We start from the raw sequence: 22035 nt of genomic DNA on the forward strand, positions 1-22035 counted from the left end.
GTTGGTAGTTGGGGATTATTTAGGGGGGATGACTCAGCTAATAAAGGAAATATTCTAGAGGTGAGGTTGTTGGAGGGAAGCTCCAATTCTGTTAGAAGTGATGAGGTGGCAATGAGAGAGTGTTAGGTGGTTAAAAGGCAGCAGGGTCGGGAGGAGAGGGAGGATGGAATTGGATTGGAACTTGGGAGAGCCTCAGCACCTCTCAAATGTGCTGAACCCTTGTGTCGTTATCACATTGTAGTAGCTTTCTTTCTGTATTTTGTTTCTGTCTCATTTCCTTACTGTAATTGTGTTTCTTCTTCAATATATATCAGAAAATCCAGTTCTTATGGGCCAAAGGGTATGTTTAGATCCTTTATTATTCATTCTGAAAATCAATTCTTATCAATTGGTATCAGAGTTATCCGATCCAGGGACCTGTGGGTTATGGGCCCACCACGCTTAATTTTAGGATCATACCAAGTACTAATTTTTAGAGTTTGAAGATTTGATGTGCAAATAGAGAAAAAGGATCATTGTTATATAAAACAGAGTACAAGTTGTCCTCTTTCGGAAAAGTTTCCTTGGAATTGTCTAATTTTGGAACCTAGTGTTATGTACATAATTTTAGTAAGAAAAGATGATGGCTAAAAAATCTTAGCAAAGATGAATCTTATGCTATCTCATAATTGTAGTATATAAAAATTAGGTTGGAGAAGGGAACATTAGTAAATTATTGAAGATCTCTTTTTTGTAACTTTTAATTGATTGGATTGATGTGGGGGGGTTTGGGCAGTTTGTGGTGGGTATTAGGTTTGAAACTCCATGCTGCCATGTACAAAAGTAAAAGAAGGTTGGAGGATGTGCTTCTCTAGAATATCTTTTATTCTATGTAAAGTACTTGCACATTCTTACGAGTCAGTCTTGTTGGTTTGAAATTTTGTTTTTATGTGGTGTCCTAGCCAATCTTTGTGGGTCATTCTTTTGTTGTTTTAGGCATGTGTTAACAATCACATCAGGTATTTTGCACAGCTTGCTAGAAAAGACTTCTTGCAGTTAAGACAAGAAGCAAGTGAACTTCTGGAATATTCAAATGCAAAACTTGATCGAGTTACACGATATCTTGGTGTTCTTGCTGAAAAAACCCGCAAGTTAGGTAATAAACTATTTTTTGTTGACTTATGGTTCTTTAGATATGCAGAACGTTTTAAGATTTGTTATTTTTCTTGTGAATTCTTTTGCTTGATTGGGTCACTTAGGTCTATTTGGATAAACAGCTTAAATAAGTGCTTATTTAAGTAGAGCTTCTTTAAATAAGCTCTACTTTTATAAGTGTATTAGAACTGGAACAAGAAATATGAGGTAGATAGTATTATTCACTGTAGCTCTGCTACTGAGATCAGTGTGATATCAGTAACAGATGCCTGCATACACAGATCTGTGGGTGGAATTGTGAATTACTCCGAAAAAGATGAAAATGCGGATAAAACTGGCATATGAGAGGCCTGTACTCTCCCTCCCTATCTACTCACTTCTTCCTTCCTTCTCTCTCTCTCTCTCTCTCTCTCTCTCTCCCTGCTCCCCTTTTTATTTTCCTTCTCAACTAACTGAATCTTCATTTTATTTTCTACTCCTCTGTCACACATGTATAATTTTTTATTCCCTTTCCCAGTGTTGCATGTCTCACGAGTGCTGATTTACTACAATTCTCTTTTCTTCCTGTGGTAAATCCATTTAATTGGGGCTGGATAGTTCTGCTGAGAAGTGCCTATGCTTGAAATATGAACATTAGGGATTTTGATAATTCATTAAGGCCAATCTAGTTGGAATGTATTATAAACTCAGCCACCAGTCAATCTGTTTTCAGCATCAGAGTCTTATTTCCATAAGCTGCAATTTCAGCTCATGAAAATGAGCGCAAAACAACTTATAAGGGTTTCAATGCTGTTTTGATAAGCTCATCCAATAAATTTTTTCACAAGTAGTTGTTGTAGTAGAGAAGCCCAAATAAGCTTTAAATAAACCCATCTGGATATACAGGACCTTAATTTCAGTGCCTGCATGAGATTTTCTCGAAACTCATGTTGGGAATCATGTTGTTCAAACCCTAACTAATGTAGCAATTTTATCTGAAATGTGTTGCAAGCATGAGATTTATTCTTTATACTCCAGATGGGAATCATGTTTTGCAGTCCGTTAAAAGGACTGATGTTCTGTGCAACCGTGATAAATGTAGCCATTGTATATCTAATGCATTGATTTCTTGAAGTAATTGCAGTTACATGAAATTTCAATACACCCACCCTGACCTTATCTATTCTTGTAAAGCCATTGCACTGTTGATTTTCTGTCTTTTAATTTTGAATTGTGGCCCATTTGTGAATGTCAGATCAAGTTGCCCTTGAAACCGGAGCGAGAATATCTTTGGTGACCAATGAGAAGAGGAGATTGTTCAATGACTTATTGACATCTAAAGGTGAGTGCTTGGTTTAGTTCCTTTACTATTATTAGTTTCTTTGTATTGACTTCGTTTTTTGTCCCTCAATAGTTTTGTTTATACATTATGACTGCAACTTAAGCTAGTTAACTACATGGTCTGCCTAATTTTAAGCATTTTCAAATGTATGTTTTGCTGAGCGAAAAACATCTATCTAGCTGTTAAAGCAGGTGCTGTTATTTGCAGGCAACATACGGGTATTCTGTCGTACTAGGCCATTATTTGAAGATGAAGGTCCCTCAGTTGTTGAATTTCCTGATGACTATACCATCCGTGTAAATACCGGTGATAAATCCTTGTCTAACTCCAAGAAAGATTTTGAATTGGACAGAGTCTATGGACCTCATGTTGGACAGGGTAAAATGTTTCTAATTATATTACCATCTTATGTGTGCTCCAAGTTCAAACCCTGGTATTGGTCTGATATGCTTCTTACTTATCTTACCTTTTATATTCTGTTCGCAGCTGAGTTGTTCAGTGATGTTCAGCCAATGGTCCAATCAGCTTTGGATGGATACAATGTTTCCTTATTTGCATATGGACAAACACATTCTGGAAAGACACACACTATGGTTGTTCTTTCTGTCTTTCACTGTGTGTGTGTGTGTGCAGATCATTATCCCTCCCTTTCAAAAGAAATAAATAGTTGAAGGAATGTCTAGAATTTAGTGTTGATTTAAAATTAAGATGTCTATCCTATGGTTGAACTTGATTATTGATACATGTTCTTTACTTCTTGAGTCAATAATGTTGGGCCTGAGAATTTGCATCTTTAATGTTCATTCATTGTTCTTAGGAAGGATCAAGCTATGATCGGGGTTTATATGCTCGTTGTTTTGAGGAGTTGTTTGATTTAGCCAACTCGGATACAACTGCTACTTCTCAATATAAATTCTACATTACTGTTTTTGAGCTCTATAATGAACAGGTCTCTTTCTCTTTTCTCTTCGTACTCCCTTTCTGGTGGGTCTATGGTTTGCTTCCTGGATTAGGTTGACTTAGGATTATTAAAGTTTTCATATTCTCCTTTTATTTGCTTGCAGACAAGGGATCTGCTCTTGGAGTCGGGGAAAAGCATGCCTAAAATCCTGTTTGGATCACCTGAATATTTCATAGAACTAGTGCAGGAAAAAGTTGATAACCCTCTGGACTTTTCTAGGGTTTTGAAGGCTGCATTTCAAAGTCGAGGAAATAATCCATTAAAGATTAATGTTTCTCATTTGTATGGTCTCTACTCTCTGCCTACAGAATGCTTTGGTTATATTGTACATTGGCTTTGTGTTTACTGTTTGTTATTGCATGATAGACTTGTATTGTAGCAATCATAGCATACTCTTTCCAATGTAGCTGGTGATTTCGATGCACAAATTACAGATTGTGTTTTAGGATGTAATATATTTTGCTAAATATCATGTACTAACTATTCCAAAAGCTTAATTTGTATGTTACATGAAGACATACAAATGGTGTTATGTCAACATTTCTAACAGGTCCCCCATGCAAGAGCCCTATGGGCTTGAGGCATGGACAATACACAAGATCACTTACCTTGTGCTGAAATTCAACTTTTTATTAGAAGAATGAGGGGCAGCAAGAACCAAACTTTAGACGACTGAGTCATAGAAGTTCTAATATCATGTCACAAATAACTATCCCAAAAGCTTAATCTGTTGTATGAAGACATATGAAAGCTTTTATATTAATATACCTAACACTAAATATATTTTTAACTTTTTTTTTTTTTTTTTACATATTCTACTTTGTATAACTCATTAAAGTAACAAAAGGAAGCAGGAAATTTTAAGTACTGAATCTTAAAAGATTTTGAGCTTATTAAACCACAATATCCATCAGTTTTACTTTGTCTTAATGTTACTTCAAATTTATCACCACCATGATAATATTTAAGTTTATTGTGGTTGTTACTGTTTTGAAATTTGTGTTCATCTGTCATGCGTTGGTCAATGTTCTCTGAGCGCTGTACTCTAATTCAAATATGTGGATTTCATGCCTTGTCTTGTCAGGATTGTTACAATACACATATTTTATAACAATTTAATCACCGGGGAAAACTCATATAGCAAACTCTCTCTGGTTGATTTGGCTGGAAGTGAAGGTTTAATAACAGAAGATGATAGCGGTGAGCGTGTCACGGATTTGCTGCATGTTATGAAGTCACTTTCAGCGTATGTCTTTTTAATTCTTTATATTTTTCTTCATTGTAAACTTTATTGCTTTTTTACTGAATACTCAGCAAGTGTTTTTTGTCCACCCATGTGATTTGGTGCCAAATGCAGATGCTCTGAGTATTCTCTCTGTTTTCCTATATTTTTGGTTGTTTGTCAGTTTTCAGTACCTGGTGTCAATGGTACTAGGTTAGGCAAATGGCGTCTTTTTATCTCTGATTCTGTGTAACGCCTGGCCGCTTCAAGATCAATGACTATCCCCACACACTAACACGAAACTTTTCAGCGTGCTTTATCCTGACTACCCATCCCAGAATTGCTCCAAGTCAATCACGCTTAACTATGGAGTTATTCCGTTTTAGGCTACCGAAAAGTAGATGCATCTTGTTAGTATAGGTAGTACCAATTAATTCTTATAAGCTATCCCAAACTGTACAGTCTCATACCTGCTCAGTCTTTGGAATCCCTCTCTTTCGAGTGTCGATTCGATTCATTCATGTACCCCCTGCTGGAAGCCTGCCAGGAGCCGCTTAACTATGGAGTTTTTCCGTTATGGGCGAGCGAAAAGTAGATGCATATTGTTAGTATAGGTAGTACCAATTAATTCTTATAAGCTATCTCCAACTGTGCAGTCTCATATCTGCACAGTATTTGGAATCCCTCTATTTTGGGTGTCAATTTGATTCAAGAGCCGCTCCTTGTCTGTGCCCTTTCGCACCGGCGATCACTCCCCGCCCTCGTCAGTGCTTGGGATGTTACATTCTGCCTGGGGTAGAATATAGAGATAATTAGCCTCCTATGTCTAGTTCAGCTTCGTGTTTTCCTTGTGGGATCATGGCTGTTAGGCAACACTTATAAAGAGTGTATATACTCTATATCAGTGTTACCTGATTTGTTGGTTCCTCGTAAATGGCAAATTGGATTGCATGACCCCTAAATGCAATGTGTTTATGAATCCAAATCAATGAAAATGCTGATCTCAAGTCAAAGAGGCTAGGGTCTTTGATTAATCTGGCTTTGGCAAGGAAGATAGAAGGATCACTGGTGAACTCATAAATTTCAGTTTCTTTAGTCCTTAATGAGAGTGTTAAAAGAGAATTTGAAATGCATTGAGAGTAAGGAAGAGGTCCTGCTCACTGATTATAGGGACACTGAGCATTATGGCACCTACTCCTTAGGGCAGCCGCAAAGGACCTTGGTTGTAGATGAAGATCTCCAAATGGCAATGTTTAATCTAAAACATATTGGCATAAAACTATTTGGGCTCCCCCCTCGCCCACAAAAAATTGCTTTTCTCTTTTTGTTTTATCTGTTTCTCTCTTGGTTTATATGTAATAACAAGAAATATTATTATTGTTTCAATGATTTATAAGCCTTAGCTCATTTTTATTAAATTAAGAATTTTAATTTTAATTTCAATGTTACTTGTATTATTTAGAAGAATTATTGATTACAAAAAGATAGAGTATAATGAACATTACATAAAATAAATAAAATATCACATGACCATAATCACCCGCATAGGCTTAGCTATAGTAATGGTATTAATAGTCAAAAATTCAAATGTGATCCATGAACATTTGAAAGATTTATATACTATCAATAATTATAAAAGTTCACATGATTAGATTAATTTAAGTATTTCACTTATAAAAGAAGATATTCAGTAAGTCAAAGAGAACAAAAGTACAAAGGATCCTTTATAGCATAAAGGGGAAAATAAAAAAATAGAAAAAAAAGAAAACGTCAATGGGGTGAAGCTGCCTAATCCCTTTTTATATCTATTAAGAAAACCCACTTTTAAATGAACACGTGCTTCAGACCAAATAGAAGCCAATCATCTGATCTCATCCCAAATTAGCTGCTGAGTCAATTAAACATCCTTAAAAGTATGAGCGTCATGCTCCAACCAAATCCACCAAATAGTAGCATAGATTCCAATCACTATAAAAATTTAGCCTGTTTATTTCTACCAAGGCCACCAAAGCTAGTCGACAAAAATTGGTCCAAGGACCTAGGACATGCACAGGATTCACCAAACAGGGCGAATAATCTATTCCTTAAAGAGATAGCAGCTGCACAATGTAGTAATTGATGGGTAATAAATTCTGATCATTATGTAAATCATAGATATAGCGAGCCAAAAGAGTTTTTAAATGTACTGCGATCCCAAATAGTGTATGACTAAGCCTACCACCTCCCTGTATTGTGAATTATGCTTAGTGTCACACCTCTATGTACCTGGACCTGCTTGGCAAACTTTTTTCCACAAATTAGGTAATATTTATTTAAATTCACAATACTAGAATATAATCTGATTTCTCCTAGTTAAATTTATGAATTTTCTTGCTCATTCGTGTTGAAGTTTTAGCAAGTTAGTGATAAGAATATGAAGTTTTATGTTCGAGAAATTTCTCGGTCTAAATTCTTGCAGCATTTGAAAATGTCTTTGCAGGTTGGGAGATGTTTTGTCTTCTTTGACATCAAAAAAGGATGTTGTTCCTTATGAAAACTCGGTGCTAACGCAACTGTTTGCAGATTCACTTGGTATTATTTCTTATTCCCTTTTTTATTTATAAGTTTATGGTGACATCTATTTGGTCTTTAAGTTGTCAGATATTGTACAATTTGATTCTTGATTTAATAATGTCAACTGAAAATTGTCTGTGCCTCTTTCGATGCTAATAAGTTTTTACAAGTTGGCTGTGGCTTTTGCATGGCAATATGCTATCTAGTCAATACTTAGATATTCTGCCTAATTTTTACTATAACATCATCGTTCTATAATTGGACTGTTGTTAAATTAACCCAGACCTGGTCCCCATGAAGTGGCATCGGTCTTATTCTGACTTCATGTTATTGTCCGTCAGTTTTCTAGCTTAAATTTGAAATGCATTGCAGCATATGTATCCTTCTGGTGTTGTTAATATTTTTGGTTATCTTAGTTTTATATATTTATGTCAAAACTAGTTTCTTATAGGCATTATAACGTAGGGTTTTATAATTCTCATTTTACATGAGAATTGAAATCTCATGTCATAGAGATAAAAAGCACGTGAAACCCATATGTTAGTTAAAATCATATGTGGGACCCATATCAGCACGAAAATCGAAGGGTGTGTAGAAAAATTCCAACTCTCATGTTACATGAGAATTATAAAACCCTATAACTTATGAGGACCTTCTGTTTCTGGAACTGTTTCTTGATTATATTTTTTGTTTTTGGCTTCTGCATGCAGAAGATTTCTTTAGCACCGTCCAAATAAAGATATAATTTTCTTTTTTTTTCCTACCCAAACAAAAGGAAATAATTTATTAAAAGTTTTTGGGGAACTCATGTAAGCGGAGGACAAGGTACCCTCCTACAAAAACTTCAAGGAAACGTATTGGCAGATATAAAAGATAATTATAAGATGATAACTAGCAGAAACTTCTCTCTCCATAATAAGAAAATCTGAAGTCGCTTGCACAGTTCCATTGAGAAGAATAGTAGGCTTCTTCTCTATTGTTAGTAAAAGAATTTTTCCTTTGGCACAGATAAAAGGTAACACGTTGCCTCAAGCACTGCCAAGCGTAATGTTATGTTATGGAACCTATATTGGCCAATCCATAAATGAAATACACTTTTTCTTGTGCCCAACTTTGGTGATACCATGCTAATAAAGTTGATTTTCTAAGCTATTGAAAGTTTTTTAGTTATGAATTAGGTTAAATTAAAACTTGAGTCCATGTAGACTACACTGATTTTAAATTTAGTCCCTGCAGTTATTTTTTTCAAATATGTCCACACAAACATTTTCAAAATAGTTCCTACCGCCATTTTCTGTTATAACAAAGTCAATTTAATCCCTAGTAGACATTTTAAAGTAAAAAAGAGCATCTAAATGAGCACGTACTGAACAAAAGAGCACATACTCAGAAGAATTGAGCATTTACAGGAGCGCCTACTAGAATGAAGGAGCATCCGTGAGACGTTGTACAAAATAAAATAAAATAAAATAAGATAAAGAGAAGCACGTAAAGGAGCATCTATTGGATAAAGAAACACTTACTGAGTTAACTGACTGACGGTGTTATAATGGCGTGGACTATTTTGAAAACCTTTGTAAGTATTAAGGCTATGGGCTGATTTTTAAAGAAAAAAACTAGAGACAAAATTGAAAATGAAAGGAAACTATAGGGACCAAAATTTTAATTTAAACTTTGAATTATTATTCCTTCAAAGGATAACTTCTTATCCCTTGTGGAATAGAAAAACTCAGGCATAAGAGTGGAGTGACACTCTGAACATTTACTTGCATTTCTTATATTATAAAAAGATAAGGATTTGCATCCGTTTTTTACTGTGGTCGTTCTAGCTCTTTTTCCTTTCTGTCTAGGAAATTGACTCTTAAGGTAAATTTGGAATTCAGTTATTTCTGCTTGGTTTCAGACACATGATCACATTTTTGTTGTATATTTTCTTTGATGTTTTAGGTGGGAGTTCAAAAACTCTGATGATTGTAAATGTGTGTCCAAATGTTTCAAATTTATCCGAGACATTACTGTCTCTAAATTTCTCTGCCAGAGCTCGAAATTCTGTATTAAGCCTTGGAAACCGGGATACAATTAAGAAGTGGAGAGATATTGTAAGTTCTTCCCTAACTGCATTCCTCCTTTGCAAATGATAGTATTCTACTTCTGGATTGCTTTTCTTTTAAACCTGTTTCAATTTTGTGGGAAGCAGTCAAAAATCATTACTTGTACATATTAAGTATGATAAATATTTTGTGGATATAATGGTGGTTTTAACATAGAACGCCTCCTTTCTCTTATTTGATTTAAATTGTGATTTGCTACTTTATTGGAAAAAGTACATATAATGCAAGATTCATGAATGTTGTAACTGAGAAACTGCTTGGACCTTGCTATATTTTCCTTATATAAACTTTCTGAGCATTTATAGGAAAATCAATTTTTCTCTGTTTCCAAGCCCCTTTTGTAAAAAATATATTGCGAATTTTCTATTTATCTTCTAAATTAAGTTGCCATGGTTCTTATAGGCGAATGATGCACGTAAGGAGTTGTATGAGAAGGAAAAAGAAATCCAAGACTTGAAACAAGAGGGTCTGGGACTCAAGCAAGCACTTAAAGATGCAAATGATCAATGTGTTCTACTCTTCAATGAAGTACAGAAGGCGTGGAAAGTTTCTTCTGCATTGCAGACAGATTTAAAGGTTTGGTATTTTAATGAGTTGGGCATAATTTTACAGTCATATATAGTGACTGGTTACTAAGTGGTTTGGCAATTCTGTTTTTTACACATGGTATACTTCAATGATGTTGATCCATTAGGTTATTCTATGCTCTTTTCACGTGGCAAGTAGTAGGAGAACGTTTAGACAGCATTTAAATAATTATCTAGAGTGGTTAAAACGCAATCAAAGATTCTATCTAGTTCCTTCTAGAATTTTCTAATATCCTGTTACGGTTCTGGTTTCTTTAAAGATGGAAAAGAAAAGAAAAAATGGGAATGGAAGAAAATATGATGTGTTTATTGATTAGAAGATAAACAAAACAACACACAAGAGACACTTCTCTTGCCAAGGGGCACTCCCTTTCTAACTGAGCACTCTGCCTATATTCAGAAAATACTAAAACTGACTCCAATAGTAAGGACACCCCAACCAATCCACCTAACTAACTAACCATCTCCTTACTAACTTTCTAATGACTAAGTATATTTCCTAAGAAATATACTTTATCTCCTAATACAAGTCGTATCAATACCACCCCCCTATGAAGGAACCTTGTCCTCAAGGTTGAAACTTGAAAGATTAAAAGTGTCCCTATGTTGTAATGACATCCTCCCAAGAACTTTATAATTTCAGATTCAGCTTCAAAGTTTCTTCCCCGTGAGCACTTATCATCTTTGAAGAGCTTGAGGTAGAGTACTTCCTTCAAGTATTCATTTGATCCCTTCAGAATACTGCAGCTGCACATGCATCATTGAATCAATGAGATTTTTGCAAAATTATTATTGTTAATGCTTCTTTCTTCCTTGTGGGGATTGGGAATTGTCGCAGATGTTGAACCCAAACTTAAGAACCCAAAGTTACCAAATTGGTACATGGGAACTTTGCTCAAACAATCTCCTTCAACATTGTACTCGTAGAACAAGCAGTCATCAATCTCTTTCATCAATGGAACCTGCTGAAAACTCTAATTCTGAATCACCATAATACCCACACCAATCAACAAACTCCTGAATTCCACCCAGAACATCACCGAGCTGGTTGGTTACACTACACTCAATGTTAACGGCCTCGATCTTTCGCAAATCGCAGACACTGGGCAGCAATGACTTTTGGGTTGATGATGACACCCCACCTTGCCATGCTAAAACCCGAGCCCAACCATTGAGGGTACCCAAACCCAGCAAATTTCCCCCTTACACTTGGCTTAGGTCTGACCCCTATAGCAATAGTTGAAACCCATTTCGTTGAATCCTGTCTCTACCCTCTCTACACCTTTCTTGTCCCGGTCTTTCTCAATTCTTTTAACCTACCACATCTCCTCTTCTATGATGTACATAACAAGGCCCTCAGGAGTATAGGTCAGTACCTTGTGGAATGTCAATTGCTTGTAAGAAGCCAAATCCGAAGATAATGCATACCTGCCCTTGTCGAGATTTGACTTTCTCATACCTAACCCCATGGGCTTCTTACCTACACCATAGTAATCACGGAGACCTGTTCTACAAACAGGGGGAGAGAGTAGAATGCTGATCACTATGGCTTCATCATCACTTCTGATATTGGAATAAAAATTGATAAGAGTAGTACTCAAAACAGTCAAATCAAGCCCCGTAGACATCACCAAACCATGAAATTGTCTGTGAAGTTCTTGGATCTTCACAGGCGCACAACATTTCAACATGGAACCCAACATAAAATCGCTGACCCGAATGTTCTCCCTCCTCATTGCTAGAAGAAAACTAGTTGTTATAAACTTATAATAGGAAGATCATGCCACCCAACATCAACGGCCACCGTTTGACATTGTTCATCGAACATAGGCAGTGAGGAATTTTGGACGGCGAGTGAACAATTTCTATAGGACCACCACTGACCTTTACACCATCTTGGGTCTTTGGCAGCAACACCATGACCTTGGCGACGGAGAGCACCAAAGACATGCAGACAATGGTGATGCGGTTTGATATTCGATCCACCCTTTTGATATATGAAACCAGCCATTGGCAATATCCTGATGCTTCAGATTTTTCATTTATGTGTCCATATTTTCTTATTCTAAAGTCAGTTTGGGATTGGCCCACTAAGCAAAAAATCAGACCCATATCACAGAATTCTGATTCTACCCTCCTTGCTCCTTCCTTCGTACGCACTCACCTTTTTTTGCAATATACCTTTCCAACAGACAACTTCTCAGTTGAGAAAATTCTGTTGTCCTTCGACAGTTCATCTCGCACAAAAAAAATAACAACTCGTCTCTCACCTCCCATTCTCCCACTGGCCGTTGGCCCAAGGCCAGTATCTGGTGGTTTTGACAAAGGCAGCATGCACGCAAGAAAAATCATCAAGGTTCCTCTTTTCCTTAGCAACTCTGTTCTAGATATTCCTGAATTATTCTTGCCCTTTCTCCATCTTCTTCTTCGATGTCCCCCATCTTCAATTCGATGACTAGCTTTTCTTGTAACTCTTCCAAGTTCTTTTCTGGCCCACCAAATAAAATGTGAGACTGATGTACTTCTTCAACTTCTGTCTTGACTTTCTGTACCCCATTCTCAGTCTCTAGTATCTCTCCGTTTTTTTTCCTCTTGTGATTTTTTGTTTTGAACCACAGTCATTGTGAGTAAACCTTGAAAATCATTTCTGACCCATTAGACCAAGCGTGAGATCCATCTTTTTCTTTTATCTCATTTTTTTCTATATTGGTTTCTGATTTTGAAACTACCTCTGCACGCATCTTCATCAAATTTTTTGTCTCTTCATCTGTGCAGTGCTCTATTATTGACCCAGAAGCACCCATGGCAGAAAAAATTTCCTTCTCTTCCCAAGATTGCTTCTTTTTACTTTCAGAGGATACCTTCTCCCTTTTTTTTTCTCCGACTCACTTTTTGGGATGTTTAGCAATATCAACATCTCCTTAATCTCTGCAATCTTGGAATCCCAATAATCACATTCGTTGGTCTCCTTTATCGTTGAACTCTCTAGAGCGCAGCCTCCTCCAAGATCGGGAGGTCAGACCAATTGTTACAGTTCTGGTTTCTTTAAAGATGGAAGCGAAAAGAAAAAACGGGAATCGAAGAAAATAGGATGTGTTTATTGATGAGAAGAGAAACTGTAAAGAACCATTCAACCCAAAAGCTTAAGTGGTTGGGTGATGCTACATAATGGTTATATATATCTCAACAGAAACAAAATAACACACGAGAGACACTTTGCATGCCAAGGGGCACTCCCCTTCTAACTTAGCACTCAACCTATAAAACCACTCTCCGTTAAACCCGACTAGCGAGTGTGGGGTGGAGGAAATCCTTGTACGCCGCCTTACCCTTGCATAATTGCAAAAATGATGTTTCCTGGATTCGAACCCATGACCTTTTAGTCATGAAGGAACAGTTTTACCACTGCTCCGGTTCGCCCCCCTTAACTTAGCACTCAACCTATATCCAAAAGATACTAAAACTGACTCTAATAGTCAGGACACACCCCATTTTTATACAAACAAAACCAATCCACCTAACTAACTAACCATCTCCTAACTAACTTTCTAATGACTAAGTATATTTCCTAACGAATATTCTTTATCTTCTAATAAAAGTCGTATCATATCCTTTTTTGGCTTGGATTTTAGGTGGGTGTTCAGTCAAATGATTCAGTTGTTTATGTGGATCTGATAGAAATCTAATTGCAGCTAATCCATGGTAGTTAAAATCGCGTTCCCTCATAGGATAGTGCGACTTGTAAGTGTTTTTTGGGCATAAACGATCCAACTCGATTGCAGAATCAGTTTTGGCTGGGATCAGACAAGATCGCCGAGAAACATTGTAAAAACAATAGAATTGTGTGATTTTTACCGTTTTGAACAATCCATGAAAGGGGAATAAATTTCTCTTCAATACCCCTCAACGAATCGAAATAAGACAAAACTTGTTGACTAGAGCCATACCCATGTGACGGAAAGAGCTTGCTTTGACCTTTTTGAGCCTCTCTCCGGCGACTGCAAGGCACTGGTTCTATCTCTGTCCCAGTTGTGACTTGACTTCTTTGTTTAATGTGTACGATGGCTGTAGCTTTTGGAAATCCAGGGTTTTCATCTACTTTTGTTAAACTTTGGGAGAAGAATGGGCCTGGACCAATTTTGGGCTGAACATAGACTTAACTTTTTTTTTCATGTTATTATTCTCCATTGACATAACTTTTATCTATTTTGAAATAAATAAAATGTAAATAATATAGATCTTTTATGGAAAGTATAATTTTATTTAATTGAATATTTTGCATATTTAAAATATAAAACACAATAAATTATTTTCATATTTATATGAAATGAGATTATAATTAAAAATTAATTATTGAAATCATTGATATTCTCATAAAAAAATATTAATTAGATTTTATTGCTGATTTAAATATTCTTAGATAGGATCGTAATGATCTGTGTCGATATCACGATTTACGATCCTTCCACTCTCATCCGATCTTAAGTAAGATCTCAATTTTGATTACCTTGAGCTAATCTGCTATACGACTGTCCTTTCATTGGCATGCCAGAATACCAATTTTCCATATTATCTTGCTATTGTCTATGTGTCCTCCATTATGAAGAGTGAAATTTTTGTGTCAAATAATGTTCCTTTAAATTTTAAGGACACAGTATTTGACTATTTATTCTCATTGTCCCAATTTGATGCTTTTCTTTCACTTTTTCCAGTTCTGTCTATTGTTTGAAATAATTGATGTCATATGTTCTTTTGTTAAGAGATACGTAGATATTTTGTACAAGATATGTCCTGATGCTTTGCAAACATTCATACTTTGCTGCTACACTTTGTTTTTAGCTTTGCGCAGAAAGCTTGGTAGTGAGCTACATTGTTGCTTTATTTTGCAGTCAGAGCATATTTTGCTGGCAGATAATTATAACATAGAGAAAGAACAAAATGCTCAACTTAGAAATCAAGTTGCTGAACTGTTACAGTTAGAGCAAGATCAAAATTTGCAGATACAACAGCGAGATTCGACCATCCAAAGTTTGCAGGTTAATAATTTGTTTTAGTTAACAAATAATTTTTATTAGGTACTCCGTGAAAATTTATCAAGTAGCTGGCGATAAATTTACCGGATGCCAGTGAATTTTTAATCCAATCAGATAGTGCTGATAGACGGGGTCCAAGAGAGTTTGGGCCATGTGGCTGTAGTTTTCAGTTTAATATTTCCAGTTAGCACATATGGCGGTTGCTAGTTCTAAGTCTGCCATATTGCTGGTTGCGCCACTACAAGTGTGCTATCCAACTGTTACATGCCTAGTCTGTGGCATGGCGCTGTAGACCATGGCATGCCGCCATTGGCTATAGCTTTGTGCTATAGAGCACCATATTAGATGCAGGTGATCAGTTTTTTCATGCTTGCTGGCTAATCTTTTCCCCTCTGATATAGGTTAAAATTGGAAGTCTTGAAACACAACTCACTGAAGCCCTTAGATCCAGCAACACTAGGTCAAATGTTGGCCCAGAGCCAGAGTCTGGAGCTGTATCTAATTCCAGGGCAACTGGGAATGGCATGGATTCTTCTATAGTAACCAAGAAACTAGAAGAGGAACTCAAGAAACGTGATGCTCTGATTGAGGTTTCTATACTTGTCAATTTTCTGTCTCATTATAGTATTCTTCCAATTGTTTTTTTCCTATTGAATTGGGATTATTGATTTTGACTCCTTTCACCTTCAATTTTTCTTTTTGACTTATTATTTATTTATTTAACTGAGGGTAGATTTATCAAACAAATGTCCATTGGTCAAGCGGCTTCAACTTCCCAGTCTTTGACTGCCCATTTTAAAATCCTTTCCAACCATCTTATTATATGTAGTGAAAAAGGGGAAAATGCTAAAGCTGCAACCAAGAAATCTGAGCTTACAATTCTGGTTTGCTCTTTTGGTGAACTTTCTAGGTTGTAAAAGATCTAATAAGTCATCCGCGGATAGGGGCCTATGCATAAAAAATGTGCCATGCCATAAGTTCTGAATATTTATTTGTTGAACTCTTCAGCTGTATTGAATTTATGCGTAATTTAGTTTCATTTGTTTTTGGTGAGGAGCTCAATTCAATGTTTTGCAGAGGTTACATGAAGAAAATGAGAAATTGTTTGATAGATTGACTGAGAAAGCATCTCTGGCTGGATCCCCTCAGGTAGGCAAATTTTATATCTTACTGGAGCAACTGTTTTCAACTTATCATTTGTGTAGAAAAACAGAATCCAAACATGTTTCCTTTTTTATTTCCTATTAATTAGGATTGATTATGATTGATTAGGATTGATTGTGATTGATTAGAATTGATTGTGATTAGGATTGATTAGTCATCGCTTAGTCATCGCTTTGTCATTCTTAGCGATTCTTTCTTGTATAAATACTCACTCATGTAAATTATTCAAAATCAATATACAGAAACTTCTTTTCAATATGGTATCAAGAGCGGGTTCGTTCCTACCCTAATTCAAATCTGAAATAACCATCCAAACACTTCCATCACTGTCAAACACCTCCTAAACACCTCCTTGAATCTGTCCAACACAGAAACCTAGTCTACTGACCTCCGATCAAGAAAGTGAGGTGACCATTCGACTCAGAAGGATCCGACGAGTCGACCGCCGCTGGACCCATCGCCGTCAACCGCCGCACGCGCCGCCACGCGCCGTCACACGCGCGGCCAGTTTCCGGCGCGTGAGCTCCACGTGCCGCCTTCCCAACGTCTTTTTCCGCCGCGACTTGCACAGACCTTCTCGCCGGCTTCTCCCCTTCCTGTTTCAGAGGTCAGATCAAAAATTTACAAAACTTGATTTTTCATCAACGGTCAACCCTTCTCTTTCTATTCATGGCTTCCTCAAAACACTCTTCCTCTTACTCTGATGGTGTCTTTCTTAGCAAGACTAAGTTTGAACAACTTCAGAGACTTTTGACTCAACCTCCTAAGGCCACTAGTCATGTGGTCCAGCAAGGTACAGCTTTCCATGTTGATAGTCAAAATCATTGGATCCTTGATTCTGGAGCCTCTGATCATATGACAGGTAATCTTGGCTTGTTTTGTTCATACACTCCATATTCTGAACCTTCTCGGGTCAAGATCGCCGATGGCAGTTTTTCCCAGATTGCGGGACGCAGAACCATTAAACTTTCTGAGCTGATTACTTTGACATCAGTTCTTTATGTTCCTTCTCTGACTTGTAATCTCATTTCTATTAGCAAGCTCACCTCTGAGTTGCATTGCTTTGCTAAATTCTTTCCACATGGTTGTGTTTTTCAGGAACAGGACTCGGAGAGGATGATTGGCAGTGCTAGAGAGGATGGTGGACTTTACTACTTTGAGGAGGATGTGACTCATGAAGCTGTTTTCGTAGAAAAAAACTCTATGTTTCCTTTTGATTCATGTAATGATGTTATGATGTGGCATCGTAGGCTAGGCCATCCAAATTTTATTTATCTTCAGAAGTTGTTGCCAAACTTATTTATTCATAAAAGTCCAAGTTTGTTTTCTTGTGATATTTGTCAACTTGCCAAGCATACTCGTGCTCATTATCCTTCTAAAGTTCACCATGACTCTTCCCCATTTTCCTTAATTCATAGTGACATATGGGGTCCAGCCCGTGTTAAAAATATTTCAGGTACTCGATGGTTCATTACCTTCATTGATGACCATTCTCGAGTCTGTTGGGTGTATCTTCTAAAGGATAAGTCCGATGCTGCATCCGTGTTTAAAAAATTTCATGCCATGGTTCAAACCCAATTCCAAGTTGCTATACAAATTCTTTGTACAGATAATGGCAAAGAGTATTTTAACTCTATTCTTGGAGAATATCTTTCCCAACATGGCATCCTTCACCAAAGCTCGTGTCCTGACACACCCCAACAAAACGGAGTTGCGGAAAGAAAAAACCGACATCTCCTTGAAGTTGCTCGGGCTCTTATGTTTACCACGAGTGTTCCTAAATTTCTTTGGGGAGAGGCAGTTCTCACTGCCTCGTATCTGATAAATCGAATGCCATCTCGCATTCTGAAATTTCAGTCTCCTCTTTCTAGTCTTGTTCGTATCTTCCCTTCCTTCCGAGGTGTCTCCTCCTTACCTCTCAAGTTATTTGGTTGCGTTGCATTTGTCCATATTCCCTCCCATCAACGGTCTAAGCTTGATCCTAAGTCTCTCCAGTGTGTCTTTATTGGTTATTCTCCTACTCAACGTGGCTATAAATGTTATTCACCCTCTCTTCGTAAGGTCTTTGTCTCTATGGATGTCACTTTTTCTGAAAATGACCCTTTCTTCCCCTCGACTTCTCTTCCGGGGGAGATAGGAGTAGATGAAGATCAGTCATGGGAACCTACTGGTGCCACGGTATTACCTCTAATTTTGGAAACAGGGGGAGCTACAGAATCCTCACCATCAGGAGCCTCCTTAAAATGGGGACAAGTTTATAGCAGGCGAAAGCCTCCTCAAAGTGTGAATAACCCAGAGCCTCTACACTGCCAGGATTCTGAACCATGTTCTAGTTCCAACACCCCAATACTTGAGTGTCATGGTGAAAATGATCTACACTTGCCCATTGCTCTCAGAAAAGGTACTCGATCTTGTACTACTCATCCTATTTCTAATCATATTTCATATGGAAAGTTGTCCCCAGGGTTTCGTGCTTTCAATACTATGTTGGATAGTACAAAGATACCGAGAAATATACATGAGGCTCTCAATGATAAAAAATGGAGGGATGCTGTCTTTGAAGAAATGAATGCTTTAAAAAGAAATGGAACTTGGGAGATAGTGACCCTACCCAAAGGAAAATAGGCAGTAGGATGCAAATGGGTGTTTACAATAAAATTCAATGCAGATAATAGCATCAACAGATACAAGGCAAGATTGGTTGCAAAGGGTTTCACTCAGACTCATGGGATAGATTATCATGAGACTTTTGCTCCGGTTGCTAAAGTCAATACCATCCGAGTTCTCTTATCTCTTGCTGCCAATCTAGATTGGCCTCTGCAACAGTTAGATGTGAAGAATGCATTCCTAAATGGTGACTTACATGAAGAAGTCTATATGGATCCTCCACCTGGTTTTGAAAAGGGAAATGGATCAGTGTGTAAACTAAAAAAGTCTCTATATGGATTGAAACAGTCTCCCAGAGAATGGTTCGACAAATTCACACAAGCAGTCAAAAGAAGAGGCTTCATTCAAGCACAGACTGATCATACTCTCTTCCACAAACACTCTAAGGATGGTAAAATTGCTATTCTTATTGTATACGTAGATGATATAATTCTTACAGGTGATGATATTGAGGAATTGAACACCTTGAAGAAATTTCCAGCAGCTCAATTTGAACTCAAAGACCTTGGCACTCTCAAATATTTCCTTGGTATGGAAGTTGCTAGGAGCAAAACAGGCATCACTCTAACACAAAAAAAATATGTTCTAGATCTTTTGTTGGAAACAGGAATGTTAGGGTGTAAACCTGCTGAGACACTTGTGGAACCTAATACCAAGTTAGGTATTGAAGATGGGAATGAGGTGGATAAAGAACAATATCAGCGATTGGTTGGTAAACTAATCTACTTATCTCATACGCGTCCTGACATTGCCTTTGCGGTGAGTATGATTAGTCAATTCATGCACTCACCCAAGGAGAAGCATCTTAGTGCAGTCTATAGGGTGCTTAGATACCTCAAGAATACTCCAGGAAGAGGATTATTCTTTAAAAAGGGGTATAAAAGGACAATTGAAATCTACACTGATGCAGATTGGGCAGGCTCATCAGTAGACAGGAGATCTACATCAGGCTATTGCACCTATGTGTGGGGAAATCTTGTTACTTGGAGAAGCAAAAAGCAAACAGTGGTTGCTAGAAGTAGCGCTGAAGCAGAATTTCGAGCTTTATCTCATGGAGTTTGTGAAGGAATCTGGTTGAGAAGACTTCTTCAAGAGTTGAAGATTTCATATTCCCTACCAATAAAACTATATTGTGACAACAAGGCAGCTGTTAGCATTGCTCAAAATCCTGTGCATCATGATCGAACAAAGCACGTGGAAGTTGATCGTCACTTCATCAAAGAAAAATTAGATGATGGAAGTGTGCGTTTGATATATGTTCCAACCAAAGAGCAAACGGCAGATATCCTTACCAAGGGCCTACACCGTCCAGCATTCGAAGACTTGATTGGCAAGTTGGGAATGATCAATATTTACTTCCCAACTTGAGGGGGAGTGTAGAAAATCAGAATCCAAACATGTTTCCGTTTTTATTTCCTATTAATTAGGATTGATTATGATTGATTAGGATTGATTGTGATTGATTAGAATTGATTGTGATTAGGATTGATTAGTCATCGCTTAGTCATCGCTTTGTCATTCTTAGCGATTCTTTCTTGTATAAATACTCACTCATGTAAATTATTCAAAATCAATATACAGAAACTTCTTTTCAATGATTTGTCATGTTCTGTGTGTGTGGTGGTGGTTGTGGGGGTCCACTTACTTAAAGAACAAGTCTTAGCACACTCATTTGAGTAACTATTTATAGATGTTGAATTTAGTCAATCAACCATTGAGTTATGTTCAGAAGGTAGATCAAGCTTATAAAACTTCATATAATTTATAAATTATTTGGTATTTCATTTAAGTACTTTACATTAACATATAATATGCTGTTCAAAATGTAAGTAAATATCAAATATTAGATTAGATAACTATGTATTGGTGGGGTCCATTGACCCCAAGAGTAAGTCTTGTACACATACATTGTTGAATAACTTTATGCAAGATATGAAATTTACTCTTCCAACTGTTCAATATCGGGTGATTGTTGTGATAATCATGCAGACCAAATTAAGGTAGATTGGACATATGTATATATGTATGTCTGCATGCATATATATGTGTGTTATTTTATTACAGTAGTATCCACTAGTCCTGAATCCTAATTCTTTTGATGGTTTATGTATGCAATGAAAAGAGCTTCAACAAAGTAGTAGAAAACTTTCCTCTTGCACAAAAATAACTGTTTGATTGCAAAGAATTTTTTATTTTTAAACTAGCTTATGTCTGCATGGCTCCAATTAGAGAGGTTCTTAACCATTGTTTCATCATAGTTTGCTTCCTTTTCTTCAATCAGGAAATCAGCAACATATGGTAACATATACAAGGGATAGATGACAGAACGAAACCTACTCTGACCATTATTTGTATTGCATGCTTCTATGCTGTTAATCTGGTGTTTCTAACTTTATAAGATTTTCCCTTTATTTTCAGCTGTCAAGTCCATTATCTAGGGGATCAGTTAATGTTCAGCCTCAAAACATAGGAAGGTATAATCTGATTCTGAGAAAGTTGTATTTTGCTTTTAAGCATGTCTCATTTTCATTGTATTGAAACAGGAATGATACCAGCAACAATGCAAAAGCTCATTCTAGGGATGTTCTTCCTTCGCCTTTGATGACAGATAAGAATGATGGCACGGTTGCATTAGTTAAATCTGATTCTGAGAAAGTGAAGACTACCCCTGCGGGTGAATATCTGATTGCTGCCCTGAATGACTTTAATCCCGATCAATATGAAGGCGTTGCTGCCATTTCTGACGGTGCAAACAAGCTTCTGATGCTGGTATGGATCTTGATTACTTTATGGTTCAATTTGTTGAAAATAATTTAGTTGTAGTTTATATGCAGATGTATTGTCCTTTTGATTTTTATGTTGAGTCTAGTCTATTTGGGTAGGAATGTTGCTATAAATATTCTAATCATACTTCTAAAATTGAAAAATTCAGTATGCTCTGACCTCTTCTGCTAGTCACTACACACTGGATAATACAATGACTTGGATGAAATGAAATTCTTTTAGGTTTGGATGTGAGTTTTACTTTTATTGCCACAATCTCTAGTTACTACTCACTGGATAATACAATGACTTCGATGAACTGAAATTTTTTTATGTTCAGATGTGAATTTTACTTTTATTGCCACAATCTGGGCCTTAGAAATGCATGCTCTTAATACAGTTAGAAAATGTGTGAAAGCTTGATTACTAGTGTTCTGATGGTTGCTGGTCGATTTGCAGCAATACATTACTAAATAGAAAGGAGAGAAAGTGCATCTGGTGAGGCAATGAAAATCTCCT

General features: G+C 36.8%; 1 protein-coding gene across 5 annotated transcripts in view; it reads left to right on the forward strand.

Annotated features, from left to right (window-relative positions):
• The window catches only part of LOC133297131 (kinesin-like protein KIN-14B), a 31939-nt gene that overhangs the window by 3812 nt on the left and 6092 nt on the right, over positions 1-22035 (forward strand). For 2 of the 5 annotated variants that reach the window (XM_061496206.1, XM_061496220.1), the window contains exons 2-16: positions 1012-1135; positions 2369-2455; positions 2663-2833; positions 2942-3048; positions 3273-3404; positions 3520-3698; positions 4501-4662; positions 7118-7209; positions 9139-9290; positions 9705-9878; positions 14779-14925; positions 15324-15512; positions 16000-16071; positions 21172-21227; positions 21297-21522. In XM_061496206.1, coding sequence (XP_061352190.1) covers positions 1012-1135; positions 2369-2455; positions 2663-2833; positions 2942-3048; positions 3273-3404; positions 3520-3698; positions 4501-4662; positions 7118-7209; positions 9139-9290; positions 9705-9878; positions 14779-14925; positions 15324-15512; positions 16000-16071; positions 21172-21227; positions 21297-21522 — 2070 coding nt within the window. Of the gene's footprint in view, positions 1-1011; positions 1136-2368; positions 2456-2662; positions 2834-2941; positions 3073-3272; positions 3405-3519; positions 3699-4500; positions 4663-7117; positions 7210-9138; positions 9291-9704; positions 9879-14778; positions 14926-15323; positions 15513-15999; positions 16072-21171; positions 21228-21296; positions 21523-22035 lie in introns of all 5 variants that reach the window. The other 3 variants (XM_061496215.1, XM_061496228.1, XM_061496237.1) reach the window with 3 other exon arrangements.

The sequence above is a fragment of the Gastrolobium bilobum genome, unplaced genomic scaffold, assembly GCF_033153095.1.
Source record: "Gastrolobium bilobum isolate Gb01-03AN ecotype WA unplaced genomic scaffold, APGP_CSIRO_Gbil_v1 utg22707, whole genome shotgun sequence".
NCBI classification, from domain to species: Eukaryota; Viridiplantae; Streptophyta; class Magnoliopsida; order Fabales; family Fabaceae; genus Gastrolobium; species Gastrolobium bilobum.